The sequence below is a fragment of the Rhinichthys klamathensis genome, unplaced genomic scaffold, assembly GCF_029890125.1.
Source record: "Rhinichthys klamathensis goyatoka isolate OS25496 unplaced genomic scaffold, OSU_Roscu_1.1 h1tg000635l_1, whole genome shotgun sequence".
Taxonomy (NCBI): domain Eukaryota; kingdom Metazoa; phylum Chordata; class Actinopteri; order Cypriniformes; family Leuciscidae; genus Rhinichthys; species Rhinichthys klamathensis.
Genome location: NW_026607081.1, coordinates 620,253 through 643,178, shown reverse-complemented (window position 1 = coordinate 643,178; position 22,926 = coordinate 620,253). Strand labels below are relative to the sequence as shown.

Sequence of the window (22,926 nt, the reverse complement as noted above, 5' to 3'; positions counted from 1 at the left end):
ATATCAATACAAGCATGTACCGTACATATACATGTACCTCTTGCAGCCTTTCTGGTTGTTTTTACATGTCACAGCAGTTAAGTGAGAAAAATAATTTAAGTTCAGCAGTGTGAACTCACACTGCAAGTCAGAAACCCGTAATTACAGTAATTCTGACATGACATGAATGACATTTTTTTGAATGCCACTTTAGTAGTTTTATCTGATTTACTTTGTGATTGAGATAAACCCAAGCACATTTTATGTAAAATGATATTTTAGCATTCAAATAATTTTGAATATTTTCTAGTACTTTATGTATTATTTATTTATATAATTATTACTTTTCAAACTAGAGTCTTAATGAAGAGATTGAGGGATTTAAAACTCAGCTAGACATGGAGTTGAAGAAGACATCTGAGCTGGAGGCCAAATTATCAGAGTCAGAGGTATGTAAATGTTGTGAGCCAGGTGTGACTATGAGTGGGGACTGACTTACAGCATCACTTTTAATACTTTCATTTTAATGATCTACATGATCATCAGATACTTTTTGCATACCAGCATGTGAATCATTATTATTCATCTCTGTTGGCTGATAACACTGATATTAGTAGGTGATGAATGTCTGATCTCTTGCTGCTCCTTTTGTTCTTGTTCATTGGAGACCCACTGTGCGAGACGGTGAAATAGACGACAAGAGCTTGGGGTTAATTGCCAGACAGTGATGAATAATTTGCTTCTCATTAAGTCTATAATTAGGAACAGTGCATACTGTTTCTGGCAGATATTTGTCAATTAGAGTACAAGTGCCACTGTAATTATCTTCTATAATAATATTCTTCTAATTTTTCAGCTTTTTGCAACAGTAAAACCTATACTGTTGTTGTTTTTTCTCTACTATTTTTTTGCTTTGCATAGCTATTGAGTTAAAATATATATTTACAATTACCTTTCGAAAATGGTATTGTGGCAGTACAATGGTACAGTGACGGTATTTGATGGTAATACCATATTTTGCCTATATTCATGCACCAAGTTATTTACATGGTACTCAATATACTTTAAAGAATACAACAAAACATGGCATTCTTTTACAAGAAGTACTTTGGCGGTACCATGGTATAATAATGATATCAGATGGTAATACTGTGGTACTTGTAGAACATGGAAGTGAAATGTATGGATTTACATGGTACTTTCAAGTATACCATAATACTGCCATGGTACAGTACATGTCGAAAATACCATGGTAATACTGTGGTACTACTATGTCTAAACAACCATGATAGTACCATAGTATGTTTTTTGTAAGTGTTGCCATTGTACATGTCCAAAAACATAGTTAGGGTTAGTTACTGTACATTTTTGTTAATGCTAAAGGATTAAATGCTGTTGTTTCAATATTACAGTACGAGGTAATCAAATCAGCAATTTTTTATGTTCCTTGGATAAGATGAAAATCAAGATAAAATAAAACAAACTGAGACAAAATAACTGTACAGAACATTGTCAATGTATGTGAATGTTTGATGTTTGTGTGTCCAGATTGTGTTCATGCATTGTTTTTATATTTAGGGAGTGAATATAGAATACTCTCGTCTGATTGAGGAGAAGGATTCTCACATCACTGATTGTGAGACTCTGATACATGAGAGAGAGTGTGAGACCCAACAACTGCAAGAAGGTGTATCAAGGTGAGCGTGTTCAAAAACACAATAAAAGGGTTTAATGCAGCACAGATAATGGATCTGCATGAATAAAAGCCATCTAATGGATTTCCAAATGGATCCTCTTGATAAGGATTTCCTGGACCCTTGAAGAGATTCTGTTTTAGTAATTATTGTTTAGGTTATATTTTTTATGCATTATTATTAAATTCTATCTGCTTTTTCTCTCGGCCTTAGTACCAAAGAGGCTCTTAGTAACGTACAGAAGGAGAGGGAAGAATTGAAGCAGAAATTGGATCAGATGTTGACAGAGACTCAGAACCAGCATCTCCGGATGTCTGCTGAGCTGGAGGATCTGAGCCAAACCAAAGTAAACCTTGAGGAACGGCTCATCGAACTTATTAGGTCTGTACATCGCCTAGAAGGGTTACCTTCTCTTTCCTCTCTTTCGTTCTTTTCGTTGTTAATAATAAGTTAATGTGTTGTTTACGGGTGTGACTATCTTACACTGAGAATGATTAATTTCAATAGTTTTGGTTAGAAAATTGCTGGATGATTAATTTTACTTTGTCATTTTGAAAATTAGTTAGTCAATAGTTGTAAATAGTCTTTTTAAATATGATAATAATTGGAATTTTTGGAATAATTGGAAATTCATTTTGCTTTGTCTGTTTTCTCTTGCTGGCAATAGTCCTTTACTAGCTTTGCTCATTCTTAGAACATTTTTATTATATATGTATTATTTTTATGTTTTTAAATGATAAAACATTAAAATGATATATATATATATATATATATACACTTTTATACATTTATTTGTATAGCACTTTTCATAATACATATCGTTTCAAAGCAGCTTAACAGAAATATATATATATATATATATATATATATATATATATATATATATATATATATATAATTAAATCTAGAAAGTTTTTTATTTTATTTCCCTTAACAATGATGGAAGCCCCTCAGTTTCTTTTACAACTTTGGTCTCGCAAAAAGGTCAGGTCATACTTCAGGGGAGAGAAACTACAAAAAAATAACCGATGAGCCAAAAAGCAGGTCAAGAGCGTGTTCTTACCTGTTTTTTATTTTTTTTGCTGTATATCTCCGTTTAATTCAGTCACTTTGTAGATTATTACATTCTTATGGTTTTTAAGGTACTTTAATTCTCTAAGCAAAACAACATTAAAACTCAAATATCTACTGAGCCAGAATGCTGAGCAGAAAACACAAGAGAAAAGATATAAGGGTGCTGCTGCCACAAAGATATTCTGGATGTGCATAAACGCCTGTTTGATAAAATCTACAGTTTGGTGTGGATAAAATGATATAATCAAACAGCTGCAGATGTGATAAAACTTTCCTCTTGACATGAAATGGCTGAACCATGACATTAAGACATTAAGGACACAAAGAGACACAAGAAAACCTTGGAGTCTTTCTTCATTTCTCATCTCCTGCTCTCTCTGTTTTTCAGGGATAAGGATGCTCTGTGGCAGAAATCGGATGCTCTTGAGTTCGAGCAGAAGCTGAGAGCAGAGGAGCAGTGGTGGCTGGTGGATAAAGAGGCTACACACTGCCTGGGCTGCCAGGGCCAGTTCACGTGGTGGCTGCGACGGCATCACTGCAGGTGGGCAATCTCGCGAACACCTGCTCTGATCTCTTGGTAGAGCTGCAGTGAAATGCAAAAGAACAGCAGAAAATTAATTTATGAATTTTAAAAAGCTAAGGTAATTTAAATGTGAGGTAAGCGATTTCTGAGAAACACTCTTGATATTTGAAATCGACACCCAAACAAAAATATGCCTCCCTTCATTGCTCCGCCCCCAAAATAAGGAACTTGCTATGCAGAGGTGGGTAGTAACGAAGTACATTTACTTCGTTACATTTACTTCAGTATTTTTTTGGAAAATTTTTACTTTTAAGAGTAGATTTAATTATTAGGGATGTCCCGATACCACTTTTTCACTTCCGATACCGATACCGATGCCGCAGCTTTGGCTTTTGCCGATACCGATATTAATCCGATATTTTTATTTTATTCTTAAACTAATAAAAAATATAGCAATTTTCTCAATTAGCCACCTAAAATATACCTCCTATATAGTCCACAACAACAGTTGATTATGAAAGATTGCCACCCTTTATTCAAACACTACAAAAAAATAAAGAAATATATAAATGAAAGAAAATACAGATACTTCAGTACTTAAAGCTAGCTAGCTACCAACAGGTTTAAAGTTAAAACAATTTAAACAGCAGCATTCTACATTGTAAATACCAGTACAGTTTTTGTTTTTTAAATCAAGTAGAATTTCTATAACTGTGTTAAACTGATTATCACTCTTGTGTGTGTTAAACACAATCTACTTAATACAGACAGCTTCATTATAAAGATAAACAACAAATCCCCAAAATATATGATCATAATCTATGACAAAAATGCTATTATAAACTAGATTAGTGGATAATACACATTGCTCTTCTTATTGTTGTAAAATACATTCATGAAAAACAAGGGTAACAAAAATGAAAAAGATAATTATTTTAGATATAGCTAAATCTGCTATAAAATTGAGACATGTTTTAAGTGTATTGCACAGCTATTTAATGAGGCAGCAACATTAATAATTATTAATGTTAATAAGCTTTAATTGCGTCACTGCATTATGATATGAAAGGCTTCAATACAGTGCGGCACAAAGCGCGTATGCGCATCCCGAGCGGAGAATGATGCGCTTGAAGCCACGTGGAGTTACAGCACGCAGCGCGTCGAGTCCGCTTTGAAAAGTTCAAAGCACAACGGAGATACATATTGATGGACAGTGTATTATACAGTATCTATCTATGCAATCGTTTATTGAGCCTTTTCTTTTAACAGTTTTAAATTTTAGTTACTGTGCGCGTGAAGAACAATTATAGTGCTCTGACTTGTTGTGATCAAACCCTATGGATCAAACCGACAGCGTCGACACCCGGTAGAGAGTAACACGATTGAGTTACAGCAATAAAGTCCAGCAAGATAAAGTTGTTATATGCGAAAACATAGACCTTTATCTTACAGATCAAGTATTAACATTGAATCATCTTGAAGATAGTTTCATCATTGACTGTAACCGAACGCGACGCGCTGTTTGAATGCTGAATGGAGAATGACTGACAGCCGCGAGAGGGAAAAGTTTACGTGATCTTGAATTTAATGACTTAAATATTAATTTCTCTCTCACATAATGGCTTCAGAACACTTATAATAGAGTGCACGAAAACGTTATGGTACTTTAGAATGTTTTTGTGCCTTTTGTGGGGCTTAACAATAACACATAATAGTATACCCACAATATCGGATTTGGATCGGCCTTGTCTGATCGATGTCTGATCGATACCCGATCCCGCAAAAATGGCAGTATCGGAGCCGATACCGATCCTGAGTATCGGATCGGGACATCCCTATTAATTATGGGTACTTTTACTTTAACTCGAGTACATTTCTAATGAAAAAACTGTACTTTTACTTCGTTACGTTGGGCGACGTTCCTCTCGTTACTTTATTTTAATGCAATATGTTGTTAAAAGCGTAGTTTATTCTAAGCGCGCGCTCTCTCTTTTTTCTGGGCATGAGCGATGCTCAATTCACAAATGAATCACTCTTTTGAGTCGATTCTGTTCATTCAAGACTTCATCAAACAAGTTGGACAGATCTGTCTAAATCGGTTCGCGAATCAGTTTGAATGATCTGTTCAGTTTCCTCACGCACTGAATCGTCTCGGAGTCGTAACAGGAAGATTTAAGAACATCAAGAGCGTTGTATGAAGTGGCGGTCCACAGTCTACAGTACAGTCTAGAAAGTAAATCTGCAAATGCATCATTTTTTTGCCAGCGATGAAGATCTTTATTAGTTGAACATCTTCGTATGTTACTTCGTAAGGTGTCTGTGAATAAATTATTCCACACGACGATACATTCGATTTCATTTCATTCAGGTAATACATTTTACAACCAAACAGATTATTACGTCATATAGCACTACTACAAAGTATGGCATTACCCTTTTTTGGACATATACATTACTTTATACATTAAATAAGCTATCATCGTCCAGTTTATGAATGTGTGTACACAAGCTATCATCGTCCAGTTTATGAATGTGTGTACACACACAATGTGTGTATTGCGCAGTGGCGTGCGAACTTTTAACACTTTCTAATCTGTGTCAATGGATCCCTTTACATTTGAATGCAAAACTCCATAGAGTCACTTTATTCCGACATTGTCTAATAATCCAAATGTAGTTGTATAAGTTATTATACTATTATACAAACCAAAGGACAGGCAATGGTTTTCGGGCTATAGATATGATATACAGAAATAATGTTTGTCTCTTCTGTTTTAGTTGCAAAGATAGCTTATCTAATTATGATAATTTTAGTCATTTAAATGAAAAAATATCTAAATAATATCATGTTATATATATATATATATATATATATATAGGCCTATGTGATCCAAAGTAACTAGTAACTAACTACTTGAGTAGTTTTTTCATTGGATACTTTTTTACTCTTACTCAAGTAACTTTTAAGATTATTACTTTTACTTTTACTTTGAGTAAATATTTCTATAAGTACTTGTACTTTTACTTGAGTACAGTTTTTGGATACTCTACCCACCTCTGTTGCTATGCAACACAGGCAAAGACTAACAGCTGGCGTTAAACATTTTAAGCTTATAAAGCTTGGAAATGCATGTGTCTTTATCATAGCTGACAGCAAGCACAATGAACAAACAAGCAAGGTGACACAGGAGTATATTCAAGCAAGACTTTGATGTTAATCACCAGCACACCAGCTGCAGGCAAACAATAACACTCAAAACTGTCATGTTACTATAACTAATATTACAACAACAGCATATCTTTGTTCTGTGAAACCAATGTTACTCAAGTATCGAGCAGAATCAAAGCAACGTCTCTAACGTCCCTCCAGTGCTGAAAAGCTTTTCCAAAAGCTGAAAAGCTTTTCCAAAAGCTGAACAGCAGTATTACCGCGGGTCCTAGCTCTTGCCTGATTGTAACTCTTCTTCTTCCAATAATATTCCTCTGACTTTTCCTCTTTGGTAATATCTCAGCCATCTCTCTTTCTACAATCTTTCTACAAATGTCCGGCTTGCTTGCTCACTCTCTCTCCTCCCCCATCATAAGTGGACACGTCCCCTACAGCTGATTGGCTACAAGATTTGAATTTTTGAATTTTGAATTTGAAATCTTTATTTCGAACATAGAAAAAAAAGTATATAAAAATATAAAGATTGCTGTGGTGCTCGGTCTGATCGGTCCAGGACTACGTACAAACACAAAAAAAATTTCAGCACACACACAGAACAGACATTAGCAAATATTCACAATTTGTTTGATTTGGTGTTGATTTAAATTTTCAATAGTGTTTGTCAGAAATTGCTTACTGCACTTTTAAAGTATTGTACACATTTGTTGAAGAAAGGCTCTAAAAGAAAAACGTTAGTAAAAACTTGGAAAAGTGCTATTATTTCTTCTCTTCATATCATTTGGAACTATATGTGTTGTGAAAAGCTCTATACACATTAACATTGAATTAAATATATTGTAAAATAATGCAAATATATTCATACATTTTTTTATTTAAGTGAGATTTAAGTGTCCAACTTATTTTTTATTTCATCTGTATGCGCAGATTTAGCCCTGGGCACATTTAAATTAAATAATACTATACTTTTCTCAGCCAACACAACACATTTTTCGACTGTGTTTGCTTGGTTTCCTGATCTGCATAAGTACTTTAGTCAACCTGGCTGAAACAATTCAGATAACGCATGCAAATAAACAACTGTCACAGAGCACAATTTGTTCTTAGTCAATTCTCCCCTCAAGACTAGAGTTTTTATACCAATTATTTAGGTACATTAAATAGTGCACTGTTATCAGGACTTATGATTATATTACATTTTATGATATTTTAAGACCTTTTGAATTATCTGACAACAGTTTTTTGCGACAAACTCAACAAAAAATGTTTGGTGCCTGAACGAATTAGTCACTTAGGGAGTGTTCACACTTGTCAGTTTTGGTTCAATTTGGTGCAATTGCTCTGTTAGTGTGGTTCATTTGAATAAGTGTAAACGCTGCCATCTGAACCCTGGTGTGAACCAAACAAGTGGACTGAGAGCGGAAAAAAGATGGGTCTCTGTCCACTTCCAAACGAACTCTGGTGCGGTTCGACTGAAATATGAATGCAACATGGACCAAAGACATCTAAAAGAACCAAAAACAGGATCTGATGTCACGGGATGCGACCCCAAAAAGGACAGAATGCTCAAGCATACCTGTTTTTTCTTATCATAGGAGCTACATTGCCCATTACAGTTCAGTACAGGTGTGGGAAATGGCATTTCCTTGCAGCAGATCTTTGTTTGTGTGTGTGATGGAGGGATTCCTGCCGCCGTTTTGACTCTTCATACATTTTATAATTTTTATTCAAGAGTTTTCAGCTCCATCATATGTACTCACATACAGTGAGCGCATTTATCCCAGCACACAGCATTATTTTAAATATATGTCATAATAGCTGTTTTTTTTTATTTTGTATCTTTAGGCTTGGTCTTAAAAATCAAAAGCGAATCAGGACTAAATGTATCATTTTCTTTTTTTCGTCTGGACCAAAAGAACCAAGAGAACCGAATATGAATACACTGAAGTATTTCAGACTCAATATAAACAACTTTATATGGTGCTTTGTTTGGTTTAAAAATATTGCATGTTTTTTGTGCCGAATATTTGGACTTATGGTTATTCTGTGTTTCCTGGCAGGTTGTGTGGCCGTATCTTCTGTTACTACTGCAGCAACAATTACGTAATGACAAGAAACGCAAAGAAGGAGCGCTGCTGTCGAGAGTGCTACACGCAGCACGGCGCTGTGGTGGAAAGATTTACGAAGGCTGAACTCAACAACTCTTCAGAAAATCAACCACCACCCCACACAAACGCTGCTGGTCAATCACCACCACCACCACCACCCTATATACCCACACCAAGAGTTACAGGTACAGATACACACAGCAGGAAACACACCCTTCATGTCATGTTGGAATGATTGTATTCACGAGTTGATTGCACATGAATGCCAACCTAAAATTGTAATTGTTTTAACTGTGCAGTTTAGTTTGTAGGCATTTTGTTGATAAAGAATAGCGAGAAAAGACTACTTATTTAGCTGATTCATCTGACTTGTGCAATCAACTTGCATTTCCCATCATTCCCTTTGAGAGTATGAAAACACACCGAATTTGCATCCTTTGCTCTTCATTGTGTTGCATTAGTGCTAAAAAGCTTCTCCTCATAGCAAAAAAGCGTAATATGCGTAAAATTGCCCATTTTATTCTTTATTATATCGTAGTGTCTGTCTTGTATGTAGGAACTTCCCAGGAGGTTTGAGTTGTTATTTTTTAAAGTGAGTTTTAAATTCTGCCAACTTTTTTCCATTAAGAGCACCCTAAAACTTACTTAGCATGCATAGAAGTTAATTTTTCTTTCCTATAATCTTTTCTTTCCTGTAAGGGCTAAAAAAGAAAGGTGCTGTCAACGTCGTGGTTTTTCATTTTGAGTATGTGAATACAGTGGCATGTATGAATTGAGAGAACCTTTAAGTGCTTGAATACATTGTTCTGCCTGGCATGCATCTTTTGTGTCTGAAGATTGTCTTTATGAATCAATTTAATGGCCAAGAAGCCCATTGTAGAATGCTAAAGGATCAGGATTTTGTTACAGAGCAGTTAGTATTACATGCGTCATTGTAATTGACTGATGAATTGGTCTTCACAAGCAGTCCTATCATTGATTGTATAGCAAATATTGCTTGTTAGTAAAGGTTTCCATTATGACATACAAAAAATATCTTCTTCAAGGGGGCGCTTAATGGCTCAAAAACCAGATACTCCATCAGGCATGCTCAAATGTGAGGATTTTTTATTGTATTGCAGATATTTTTACACAAAAATTTGCAATTTGTTTAAATTAAGATTCCTGACATGCGAGTCAAATTATATAGAGTCATCACAGACTGTGATTGGTCCATCCTGGCCTTCGCTGAGGAAAGTAACACATACCATGTGACATTACCATCAATGCATTATCAGTAATTTACACTTGAATAATGATACTTAGAAACTTACTAACAATTCAGAAACGATACTTAGAAACAATTCAGTAAGCACTGAATAAAAAAAGAAACCCCACTGAATTTAGATCTATACAGTGTTATTTTAGTATTGTTTATATGCTATAGTACTTGTCAATAGTGTTGTAGTCAAGATTACCTAAACCAAGTCCAGGTCGTATCCCTGCAGTTCTGGTCTTGACTGGTCTTGAAATAAAATCCTGAGTCAAGACAAGACCAAGGCCTTCAAAAAGTGGTCTCAAGAAGACTGGTCTTGAGTACTACAACACACTACTCATTAATATTTTAAATTAGCTTTTATTTCGATTTTCTTTTTTATATTTCTAAAAATATTTCTGTTTAGCTTCAATTTGTTTTTAGTTTAGTCTGTCATTTTACTTATTCGTTTTTACATTTACTTTTACTTAAGTTGTTTAAGGTTGTTATCATATGATGGATCCAGTGCTGTTATTTTTAAGTCCTGCCTGTTTTTAAGGACCTTTGCTTCATGCTAATTGTCTTTCTACTCACTTTTTACATTTCTTATGGGTTGATGTCAAAGTTGATAACATCCTGTGTCCTGACATGCAGTTACAGATCCTGGTGAGAAACCGGATGATGGGGTGTTTGACATCATAACGGAGGAGGAAGTGAACGGGGTCTATGACAGCGACTCGCGTACCACCTCTGGATCACAGGAAGAAGAAGGAGAAGGAGGGCAAACTGGAGACATGTAAGATCGTAAACACACAAATAATTGAAGACAACACCACCTATAAATAATACGCTACCGTTCAAAAGTTTGGGGTCAGTTTTCCCCTCCCAGGAATTCATACTTTTATTCACCAAGGATGCTTTAAATTGATCAAAAGTGACAGTAGAGACGTTTATAATGTTACACAAGGTTTCTATTTCAAATAAATGCTTTCTATTCATCAGAGTATTCAACATTGATAATAATAAATGTTTCTTGAGCAGCAAATCACCATATTAGAATGATTTCTGAAGGATCATATGACTGAAGACTGGAGGAATTATGATGAAAATTCAGCTTTGATCACAGGAATAAATTACATTTTATAATATAATAAAATAGAAAATAGAAAACCTCGCATGGTACACTGCAAATATTGTTGGCTCTTATAATAAAGTGCTTGTGATGTTCCTTCTGCCTTCTGCCTTCTATGTTAATAAAAATACATTTATGCAACATAAATATTTCAGTCTGTGTGAAAGCACACTTTTGTGGTAAATGCTGCTCAAGATGTGAAGCTTTTAGCTTTTAGGCTTATTGCAATAAAGTGAGAGATGATTCTAGATGCACGTTTTCATTTCAAGACAGTTTTTATTCTTTTAACTTCACAATTACTAAAGGAATCATTAAGGAACCACATTCATTAAGTGAAATCTGAAGCAGAATTGTTCATAGGAAGTGTGCAGAAACGAAGTAGAGACAATGGATGCGCTAATACATTCCCATGTACTCACAATCACACTCCGAATGGTCCAATTTGTAGCAGAATTATCAAGATGCTCCCGGCTGCATCACCGGGTCTCTGTTTAGAAGATTGTGCTGTGATGCTTCCCTAAATAAGTGTTACAGACAGACAGGAAGCCCTGCCGGGAGATTGATTGTGAAGGGGATGATGACTGTCAATTTATGCATTTTATGCCATCTTGGGTACATTTTCTAACATTTGTCCCTCTGAGATGAGCACCTGCCTGACATATAATTTCAATAGCAGCCCCAAATGCTTCCTGTGGATGAGCGAGTTTCCATAATTAGACACGCACTCTCCAGGAAAGGAGAGAGTTTTGATGGAACAACATTTTGTTTGCGATTTATTTATTAATTTTTTTAGTCATTGAAGGTTTTTTTTGCATTTATGTTATGTCTATTTTAGTCTGTCTGTGCATTTAAGAGCTTAAAGGGTTAGTTCACCCAAAAATGAAAAATCTGTCATTAATGACTCACCCTCATATCGTTCCAAACCCGTAAGACCTCCGTTCATCTTCGGAACACAGTTTAAGATATTTTAGATTTAGTCCGAGAGCTTTCTTTCCCTCCATTGAAAATGTATGTACGGTATACTGTCCTTGTCCAGAAAGGAAATAAAGACATCATCAAAGTAGTCCATGTGACATCAGTGGGTTAGTTAGAGTGTTTTGAAGCATCAAAAATACATTTTGGTCCAAAAATAACAAAAACTAGGACTTTATTCAGCATTGTATTGTCTTCCGGTTCTGTTGTGGATCCGCGTTCAGTGCCGCTGCTGACGTAAGACGCTGCTGACGTGTGTCTGGTGCGTCCGTGTATTCGGGTTCAAATAAATATGGCTGGGCAAAAAAATGCAAGTCTTCCTCTGTGTGGAAATCCTTAGACATGTTTGCGAAGATTGTTTTGTTTCCAGCGTGCGTCTCCCTCAGACTGTAAACGAAGCTCGGGCGCACCAGACACACGTCAGCAGCGGCACTGAACGCGGATCCACAACAGAACCGGAGGACACACACACACACACACCAGACACACGTCAGCAGCGTCTTACGTCAGCAGCGGCACTGAACGCGGATCCACAACAGAACCAGAATACACACACACACACCAGACACACGTCAGCAGCGTCTTACGTCAGCAGCGGCACTGAACGCGGATCCACAACAGAACCGGAATACATACACACACACACACACACACCAGACACACGTCAGCAGCGTCTTACGTCAGCAGCGGCACTGAACGCGGATCCACAACAGAACCGGAATACACACACACACACACACACACCAGACACACGTCAGCAGCGTCTTACGTCAGCAGCGGCACTGAACGCGGATCCACAACAGAACCGGAATACACACACACACACACACACACCAGACACACGTCAGCAGCGTCTTACGTCAGCGGCGGCACTGAACGCGGATCCACAACAGAACCTGAAGACAATACAATGCTGAATAAAGTCCTAGTTTTTGTTATTTTTGGACCAAAATGTATTTTCGATGCTTCAAAACATTCTAACTAACCCACTGATGTCACATGGACTACTTTGATGATGTCTTTATTTCCTTTCTGGACAAGGACAGTATACCATACATACATTTTCAATGGAGGGACAGAAAGCTCTCGGACTAAATCTAAAATATCTTAAACTGTGTTCCGGTGATTAACGGAGGTCTTACGGGCTTGGAACGACATGAGGGTGAGTCATTATTAATGACATAATTTTCATTTTTGGGTGAACTAACCCTTTAATGTATACATCTTTTTAAAGTATACATTAATGGTTCTTGCAGGTTTGCTGCCGGGTCCTTCAGTAATAGTCTCTGCAATGCTGCGTTAGATTGTGACCAATTTATATAAAGATCAAAACAAAAATATGATCAAAAATGTCATATCAAAAGTGACAGTGAAGGCATTTATAATGTTACAAAATATTTGTTTCACATAAATGCTGTTCTTTTGATCTTTATATTCATCAAAGAATCCTGAAGAAATGTAAAACGGTTTGCACAAAAAAAAAATGAAGCAGCACAACTGTTTGTGTTTTCATCATTGATGATAATCAGAAATGTTTCTTGAGTATCAAATCATCATATTAGAATGATTTCTGAAGGATCATGTGACTCTGAAGACTGGAGTAATAATGGCTGAAAATTCAGCTTTGATCACAGGAATAAATGATAGTTTATTAATGTATTAAAATAGAAAACAGTTATTTTAAATTATAATAATATTTCACAATATTACTGTTTTGTACAGTATTTTTTATGCAGTGAGCATAAGCGACCCCAAACTTTCGAACTGTAGTGTAAATGTGTTCAAATGTATTCATCTGTATTATTTTATATAATACAGCTGTACAAGTTCCAAACTATTATTGTTTATTATTATTTTTGAAGCTTAGTTTTTGTATTGGGAAGATTTGAGATCTGCAAGTGACAGTAGGTTTTTATTGTACAGAGAACTGTTATTTAAAAAAACTTAAGGATAGTTAAATTTTTCATTATGCAGTTTTAGACAGGTTAGACTAAAGAAGGAACTCAATTGCTTGTCGTTGCTCTAAGATTAATTTAAAAACCCTAAAAAATGTCTTCATAAATAAAACTCTAGCTTTAGCACACAAATTTAGCTTTTTTAATTCTGTTTGCTAAGACAAGCATCACCAACACAATAGCTTATAACCGGGGTTAAAGATTTGAACAAAAAAATCTTTTACACTATTTGTGCTTCAGACCAGCGTTATTATCGTTACCTAAACCATTAAATAAAAACATATTTGTTGCTTGAAATATACTTTAACTGAAATAAAATATAAAAATCTTTAAACTTATTTTATTTCAGCTAGCTGCCAAAGCACTAAAATAGTACAAAAATTACTAAAGCTAATGAATAAATACTATATAGAAACATTTTGAAAAAATAAATATGGCAAAAAAATTAAATGAAAACTTTAAAATTAAAGTGAAAACAGAAAAAATTTAAATAAAATCTAATTCAAAACTTTAACAAAAACTATAATAGTATATCAATCATACTAAAATATCACTGTTATGATTTATCCAAAAAAATGGGTGAAAATATCCCATAGATGTACATTAAAGTAAGTCATATCTAAAGATCATTCTTCAAAAAAATCTTTAAAAAATGTCCCCTCAATTTATGGTTTATTGTGATTATTGTCTTTTACAGTAGCATATCAAGTGATGTGACGCCTGATGAACAGGAAGAGATGATCTCTACTGTACAGGATGCAGAAATCACCCTCCTCAAGTCAGGAGAACTCACGTTAGTATGTGCAGACACGCACACACACACACACACACACACACACACTCACACACACTCATCCTGTGAATGTCTCTCTGTAGTACCTCAATGCCTCTGGATATAGATGAGATTTCTCATTTCGGCGATGGTTCCCGAGAGCTCTTTGTTAAGTCCAGTTGCTATAGCGCCATTCCCATCACCGTGGGCGACCACGGGCCCATCATCAGCTGGGTTTTCTCTTCCGAGCCAAAGAGTATCTCCTTCACTGTGGTGTACAAAGAGACACTTGACACACCTATTGAGCAAGCCAAGGTAACAAACACACACATTCATGCATGCAAAGATCGACCATCACTAAAGTTGCTTGCTGTAAAATATGGCCTAGTTAGTGAGATGCTAATAGTTCATGAAAAAATGCTGTTGTGCGAGCAAAGAGTCTCATTACAGGTATAATTTGGTGTCTTTGTGTGTGATTTATCAAAGCTCAGATCACAACTCTAAATATTGCCTCACTTTTAGTGTTGGGGAATAACAAATAAATTAGAAGAAATATTATAATTGTTATTATTTACTCTGACTTTCTTCTGTGGAAAAGAAGGACATTTTAAATGGAAAAGACGAAAAAGTCGCTGTACATTGTCTTTATTATTGATTTTTTTTATAGCGAAATAATATTTAGTTAAGTATAGTTGTTTATGGCTATGTTTTTAAATAATTTATTAAAATTATTATGGTGTTTTTTTATTATTATTATTTAGTTGGATTTAGCTCTGTTTTATATCTGCATGCTTGATGATTTCACCATGATTGAGATGTTTATTGTTTTTCTGTACGTTAAATAATAATATATATTACAATATTAAATCTGCGAGAACAATATTGCCTGATTAAATAGCATGAATAAAGTTAGCTGTTTTTTGTTTGATAACTTACGGTGTGTGTTATTTTAGTATTATTTATATACTGTTATATTATTTATTAATATTGTGAATTAGCTTTTATTTTTTATATTTTCAGTTTTCATTTTAATTAAATTTTAAGTTTTAGTAATTTATTAGTTTTTGTTTTATTATATATATATATATTTCAGCCTGAGTGTGTCTCAGGGTTCAGCCTGATGTGAGTTACTATGGCAATTTTCGATGCAGCACGAATGACCTACAATGGTGATATTTTTAACTATCACAACAGAAAATCAAAACACTGCATTAAACTCACAAGCAGAAATATGGCGTCTATACAAGACAACTGCCCAGAACTCAACACAGGTTGATGTCAGCTTCACATTCTCTAGAGACCACCGATCAAAATGTATAAAGCTATTATCGGCCGATATTGATCTGCGCCTGATCAATCGGAGCACTCTTACCATTGATTCTAGGCTACGGTGCTAAATCTTTGTGTCCCTGTGTTTCAGGTTCTGATTCCTCTCACACGCTGTAACTCGCACAAAGAGACCATACAGGGACAACTCAAAGTCCGCAACCCAGGAGTCTACACACTCATCTTTGATAACTCATTTTCCAGGTACAGTAACGCACAGGTGACATTTGCACACTCCGGGAAACCTTTCAGAACTTGTGCTTCTCAGAAAAAATCTACTCTTTTAAAGTCCCCCTGTAGTCAATAATTTTATCCCTTAAAGCTCATCTTCGATCACTGAGCAAAAGGACATTTAAGTGTTTTTCCAAGCGCCAACCTTCCGGTTTCTGTTTAAGTGACTTAAACTGCAGTTGTTCATCGACTGGACAGGCTCTAAAAGAGAGTCAATCCCATAGACTCCCCATGTAAAAATGCCTAACTTTACAGCAGATAAAATGTTTACAGTCTGGTACAAAAAGTGGGTTTGGTCTATAAAGCTAATTTAGCCCTTCATGACAACATGAATTTTCATAACTAATCCGTTAAAATTATATTAAGCCTTAAAGTTCTGCATAATTAAGGGCGTGGCCACTTGAGTGACAGGTGGATTGCCGCTGATGTCACTGCTAGCCGTTTGTCTGCTGTCTGTTAGCCTTCACGTCACCTCAGCTAATCCAGCCTCTTCGCCCATTTTCGGTTATCCGGGAGTGACGCGCTACCAAGATGGCGACGGCTGGCTCCGCCCGCTTTGGGCTTAAAAAAATGCTCTTCACAAACCTACGGGTGACGTCACGGACACTACGTCCATATTTGTTTTACTGTCTATGTTTTTTTCTGTGAAAAAAAATTCTTCATGCCTTAAAATATCTTGAATGTAACTCTACACCCTTGCCTCATTTATTCACCCTTGCGCGGTCCTATGAATATGCAAATGAGCCCCGCCTCCACTCACTCACAGCAGCTCAGAGATCCACCCATTGACGATCACACGTTGACCTGATTGTGACGTCAGAAACACCAGCGATTTCAAACCGTGTTTTTGAGGCAGTCTTTGATTCACTGCAGTTTCTAAAGAGAAAATACTCAGCAATGCTGTTGACATGAATTTACACATGGTTTGTCTTAAAAACATAGACATATAAACAACATTAAAAGCATGATTTTCACCACAGGGGGGACTTTAACTGATATGATTTTGCTGATGTTTATTATAGTGTCAAACTGATTATTTTACTAACCTCTGTGCAATGCATTTTTGCGATTTTCTGCATTTAATATGCTGCCTATATGTTGCCTAGCTAGACCTTGTTTTATAGCATCATAGGCACACCATTGACACAAAGGTGGCAATATTATGCTGCCTACTAAGATGCTATTTGGACACAATTCTGAGGCATTGCATGTATCAGATAAGGCAGAATGCACTGCAACAATCTCAGTATAAACAATAATCAAAGATAAAAGAGTTGAGAGAAATATCAACTTATACATACACTATTGTTCAAATGTTTGTTTGTTTAACTTTTTGTGTGTGTGTGTGTGTGTGTGTAATTAGCTTAGCAACATTCCAGACACTATTATAATTAAATATTTGTCAAGTTGCTGCATATGAAAATGTTCCAAATCTGTCACCTAATTGTTTCATTTGTGATTTCTTTAGTTATTGTTTGAAGTGAATCAATTGCTGTTTCCCCTCTGTTTTCTTTTCAACAGATTTCTCTCCAAAAAGGTCAACTACCAGCTGACCATTGAGAAGCCAATCATCTATGATGGAAGCGACTTCCCTTAAAAGTGACTGTGGTGTGTGGCGTCCTCGTGTGAACTGTTAGCGTTTTATTTGTATCCTTAATCATTTCAGACATGTTCCTGTGTGCCAAGGGTTTCTGTTTTGAGTTGTATGGGTTAGTATAGTATAAGTTTTTATGTTTTACCGCTGATAGCACAGAGGATATCTGTTGTGACCTGTGTTAAGTGTTATGGGCGGGTTTCAAAAGCACATGTACTCATTTGGAAGAGGATTATTTGCTGGTGATGTGGCTTTTTTGTGTTTTATTTTACTTGTGCATTCAGTATTTTAAAATGATTTTACAAACACTACAGATGAATTCAAAGCATCAGTGATACCGTGAGTTTAAGCACACATGGGTAAACATGCAAAGAGAATAATAACTCAAAAATTCAGCTTTAAAAATGGCCAATTCAGACAAGTTATTTTTATTTCTTGCTGCTTATTAATGCAATGTGAGAATTTCTCCTTTTTTTTGGGATATAAGACTTAGAGGTATCCAAAAATGGCTGCTGTTTGCAAAGATATCACAGCATTTCCACTACAGATGTCCAACACATGGTACTATATGCTCTTGAGTTTTCCAAGTACACACAAAAATGTTGTCGTATTTTTTCTTTAGCAAGTCTCTTTATAACAATTTGAAACAATTATTAGAATTTCATACAGGGTGAAACTGTATGGTTCAAGAAAAAAGCAATAAGCATGTCTAGCTAACAGGCTTTTTTTTACTCAAAGCTGGATAATATAAGATGTTGTGTCATGACAGAGCCCTTTAAAAGTATATCAGTTTCACTTCATTTTGTAGACCCCACCAACTAGGTCAAATTGTCACTGGTATGACAGCAATTGAACTATTTACTATAAAAAATACCATAAGTTATATATGCACATTGCATACAAGTACATGCAAATATGGCACTTTTTTATTAGTCAACTCTATGCAGTAATTTTGCTTAGAATACATTGAATGGAATGGGACATACTTTGTACTAATTTAGCACTAGCACAGAGTATATTTTTGCAAATATAAGGCTCTATAATTAGATTTTTGAATCTAATATATTGGTTCACTGATACTCACGTGGTTTTTGACATGTTCAATATTAATGCCTCCTTTCTTTTTACTGTAATATGTATTTCTGAATCATTATCCTGGTATGTCATCAAACATTAGTAATATGAACACTAAGTGTGTTAAATGTGCATTTAATGAACTGTCTCGCTTTTTAAAATGACTTTGAAAGCAAATATGCAAGACAAACACATTTATTCAGGTGTAAGGTTCACGTATAATTATCCTGGTGACAAAGCTAAATAGACTGCTGCTTTTAAGAAGATTTGTTTATATATTTATATTACATCTCAAGCTCCTTTTTGAACTATGTGCAATTCTAAATATTTTCTTAATAGGTCTTGTTGTTTTACAAGAGTAATGGTATTTTAAATAAATGGATTATTTTGAAGTACTTTTTAAAAGCCGTTGTTCAGGAAATTGTGAATAATTCATAAATGTCACTGATTTTAATTATGGTATTTGTGAATCTATGCAATCACTGTGCAAAGTTTACAATTTGCAGAACTATTCAAATGTAATAAAAGTTTTATCAGTTCAGCACCAGTGCAAAAGTTTTTGTATAACACATGCATTTGTACAGTCGACACAGCGACACCAGCAGGTAAAGTTACAGCGGGAGTCCGCATTTCTCTTGCCTCCCCTGAGCCCATTGACTTTTAACAGACCCCCTAGCGTATGCTGGGTTTAGTGGGGGGTAATTGAGAATGAATGTGGAAATGTCACGTGAGAGGAGGCAGTTCCTCCATCACGCTAGGACTGGATATGATGGTTTCGTGCGATAAATCCCCCCTCTTGTTTTCATTCGTTTTGTGTTCGGAAATCAGTCTGAATGAACAAAATGATGGCTAATGGGAATTCTTATTAAAAGTAAGTAAACATCTCAGCCACTTAGATACCATGCTATGTCACATCAAAATTAAACTTGAAATGGCCTGAAAATATGATGTGGTTTAGTGAGCAATCAGCTTGGGGAAATTAAAGGTACATTTTCATGTCTGTGACCTGTGTTTACCGAGCTTGACTGGAAATCCTACAATAAATTGACTGTAATAAAGAGCAGATGAGGTTCAATTTACAAAAAATAAAAAAATTGTCATGAACATGAAGTGTTACACTGACATGAATTTACATTTGCTTTATTAACAATAAACGAAAACGGAGGACTTTCCTCCTCATTTCAGAGCACCACTGAATGCCACTGTGTGGTGTGTGACCCATTCTTCTGCTAGTAACTTGGTGGTTGACATGACATTGGTTGACCTTTATGTAGAATAAAACAGTTTTTTCTGGAAGAGAGATATGACTTCATCTCATGTAAGTGTACTAACTGTAGGCTACACTAATACATTTTTAAAGCTACACTACTTTTTTTCAGATTTAAATAATGAGTCAATACATCACTCCTTCCCACGTTTTTGTCTTACCCTGATTTCTGGTAAGCCTATTTTAAGTATTGAGAGTGAGGAGTCACGTGCCGATTTGGGCGGGGTCTGAGCCGGTCGGCCATGATGGTAGGATACGCTATCGGTTGCCAGGTGCAACGCCTTCAGAACTTCACAGAGGCGCGAAACTAAATCATTCCAGAAATAGCGAAAGAGAGACAGCGCAGCTTAGTATTTGTTTACATTTTACCGATACGCCGCAGTTTCTTTGGAAGATATGGAGAAGGAAGAGAAATGAAAGGGGTTCTATCGGGAGAGACTAAATAACAATGCTAGCCAGCTTAGAGAAACTGCTTGTCAATAAACTGACAGCAGCAACAGCGAGCAAAGCCTGCTTTCAAAAGCAACACATTTCAGCACAGTTCGCCTTTTATTTAACACAAACGAACGAAATTAATACTCTGTTATTCATCTAGAGTTGTTTCATTTGTTATAGATATATCTGTACCACGAAATGTTTTAAAAAGACACTTTTTTTAATGACGTACGACTCGCATTGACAGGGGAATGTCCGATCTGTTCGCTTAACGTTGCACGGCAGGTGCAAATGCACGTATCTGATTCATATCAGATTTATTTCCACATATGAATGAGGCCTGAAACATCAAGTATGACTGAACTCTCGCAGTTTAACGTTACAGGTTTGGGGGTTTCTAAGTCTTGCACCCAGCCGCAGCAGACTTGTTAAGCTTCTAATGACTTAAAGCTTCTGAACTCTTGCATTGTGTAGGCAGTAACGTTAGTCATTGATACTAAACAAACCAGGTAATTAACTATGTCAGCGTATGTGAAAGGTGGCAGTGCTTTGGGTCTTTCGTCCATTCTGTAGCAGGTCGTACGGGTCCATGTTGATGTCAAGTAGTTTCTCTAAATAATGCTGCTTGGTGTTGTTATTTAGTCTCTCCCGATAGAGCCTCTTTCCTTTTGCTTCCCCCTTCTTCATTTATTCCCAAGAAACTGTGCCTTATCGCAAAAATGCAAACAAATATCAAGCTGCTCTCTCTCTCTGTCGCTATTTCTCTCGGTCTCACGGTCGAAGTAACCATGACAACGGATAGCGTATCCTACCAAGATGGTGAATCCTTCCCACAATGCAATACGCGTGACGTCACCTTCTCATTCTCAATATAAGACCCGAAAGACCTGTCGGGATGGTTTTCGCGGGAAATTGCTGAACACAGTCATGCAGAGCCGAAGCACAACCAAAACGTTTTGTTTTTTAACCGAGGCCAAAAGTTACATAGTGTGCCTTTAATTGCCAGAAAAATACATATAAGTATTTTCAAAAAGTGCATTTACACAAATACATAGATTAAATGGATGCTGCAGTGCAACTAAAATGAAATTATCTCCACAAGCGAGTCTGCACATGCACATTAAGCAGTTCTATATATTTGAAACAAACGCTAGTGTTTGAAGAATATCAATACAGTAGGCGAATTCAAAAACAGGTTAATTGGTTTGAGGAAAGTAAACTGAGCTGTATTGTTACAATTACCTGCAGTAGAGACGGGAAGGTTTTCACGGCGCCCGTGCAGTCCTATGAATGAATGATGTACGCTCCTCTCCTCTCCTCTCCTCTCCTCTCCTCTCTCACTCTCTCTCTCTTCCCATTGGCCAGACTCGGTCTATAAAGCATTTGATTCAACTACAGCTGTCAGCGCGCGCTGTGGACACGGCTGGAGTCATGCGTTCGTGTGTTCGTGGGATCCTGTGCTTTACATCACTAACAACTGTGAGTACAACCTAATCTATTCACCATTGTGCTTTATTAGGAAATTACACCATTGTGCTTTATTGGTGCTTTATTGGCCTACATGCAACTAATGGGATGCATTTCATTTAAAAACCCACGGCATTGTTTTTTAGCTTGCATATGTATAGGCCTACTTTTTTACATTGCACATTTGTGTTAGACGCATCTTTATAAGGAAAAACTTTCATTTGTGTAGTTTGAGGTCCAGCTAGCTAATTAAATTAATCCACGCTCTTAGGCCTATTGTGTTTTATCTGTATCTCCTGTATTAATTTAACTTGGCATTGTTTTACTCAATATTATTTTGGGCTTCGCGAGAATGTGCATTCAATTCATTGCACGTCACTGCTTTAAAGGTGGAAAAGGCGATTTTTCACATCTGGCTCACTAGACTCCGTGAAAAAGAGTCGGGGTCAATTAAAACACCTGGACAAGCATAAATAATCTTTTTACCTACCAATCATTTTATATATTTTATTTGATTATATTTTATATATAGGCTACAGGGCCTGATATAGGCCTTTATATCCTATAAATTGTTTGAGAATATGATCTTAATATATAGTAATTTTTAATTGTTGTGTGAATTAAATAGAGCTCTGTCATGAGGCTCGCGCTATGTTAAATAATAAAGCGTCTCGTTGGTAGCATAGGCTACTGCGTATAACATTTTGCGTATGCAAAAATGTAGGCGAAACATCCCAGTTTCCAGTGCAGCACACTTTTTATTATATACTGCACATTTTAGTTAACCTAATTAATTTAATGTTTTGATGTAGTAAAACACCCACAGATGTAGCAGAAAAAGTCATGTTTGCATTGTGTTGTCACTGACTATAATTCTAACCTTGAAATAAGACAGGCAATAAATAACGTCATGCGAAAAACGG

At 36.0% G+C, this 22,926-nt stretch overlaps 2 protein-coding genes across 3 annotated transcripts in view; both read left to right on the top strand.

Moving 5' to 3' along the window:
- The window catches only part of LOC130076213 (FYVE and coiled-coil domain-containing protein 1-like), a 35,218-nt gene extending 16,536 nt beyond the window's left edge, over positions 1 to 18,682 (top strand). The window contains exons 9-18 of the mRNA XM_056241212.1: positions 336 to 428; positions 1,558 to 1,676; positions 1,887 to 2,054; positions 3,136 to 3,288; positions 8,497 to 8,729; positions 10,433 to 10,574; positions 14,535 to 14,630; positions 14,714 to 14,924; positions 16,030 to 16,139; positions 17,688 to 18,682. Of these exons, the coding sequence (XP_056097187.1) occupies positions 336 to 428; positions 1,558 to 1,676; positions 1,887 to 2,054; positions 3,136 to 3,288; positions 8,497 to 8,729; positions 10,433 to 10,574; positions 14,535 to 14,630; positions 14,714 to 14,924; positions 16,030 to 16,139; positions 17,688 to 17,763 (1,401 nt within the window). The 3' untranslated portion in view covers positions 17,764 to 18,682. The remainder of the gene's footprint in view (positions 1 to 335; positions 429 to 1,557; positions 1,677 to 1,886; positions 2,055 to 3,135; positions 3,289 to 8,496; positions 8,730 to 10,432; positions 10,575 to 14,534; positions 14,631 to 14,713; positions 14,925 to 16,029; positions 16,140 to 17,687) is intronic.
- Positions 18,683 to 21,899: 3,217 nt separating this feature from the next.
- Positions 21,900 to 22,926, top strand: part of ghrhrl (growth hormone releasing hormone receptor, like) — a 52,982-nt gene continuing 51,955 nt past the window's right edge. For both annotated transcript variants that reach the window (XM_056241256.1, XM_056241255.1), the window contains exon 1: positions 21,900 to 22,015. In XM_056241256.1, the coding sequence (XP_056097231.1) occupies positions 21,968 to 22,015 (48 nt within the window). In that variant the 5' untranslated portion in view covers positions 21,900 to 21,967. The remainder of the gene's footprint in view (positions 22,016 to 22,926) is intronic.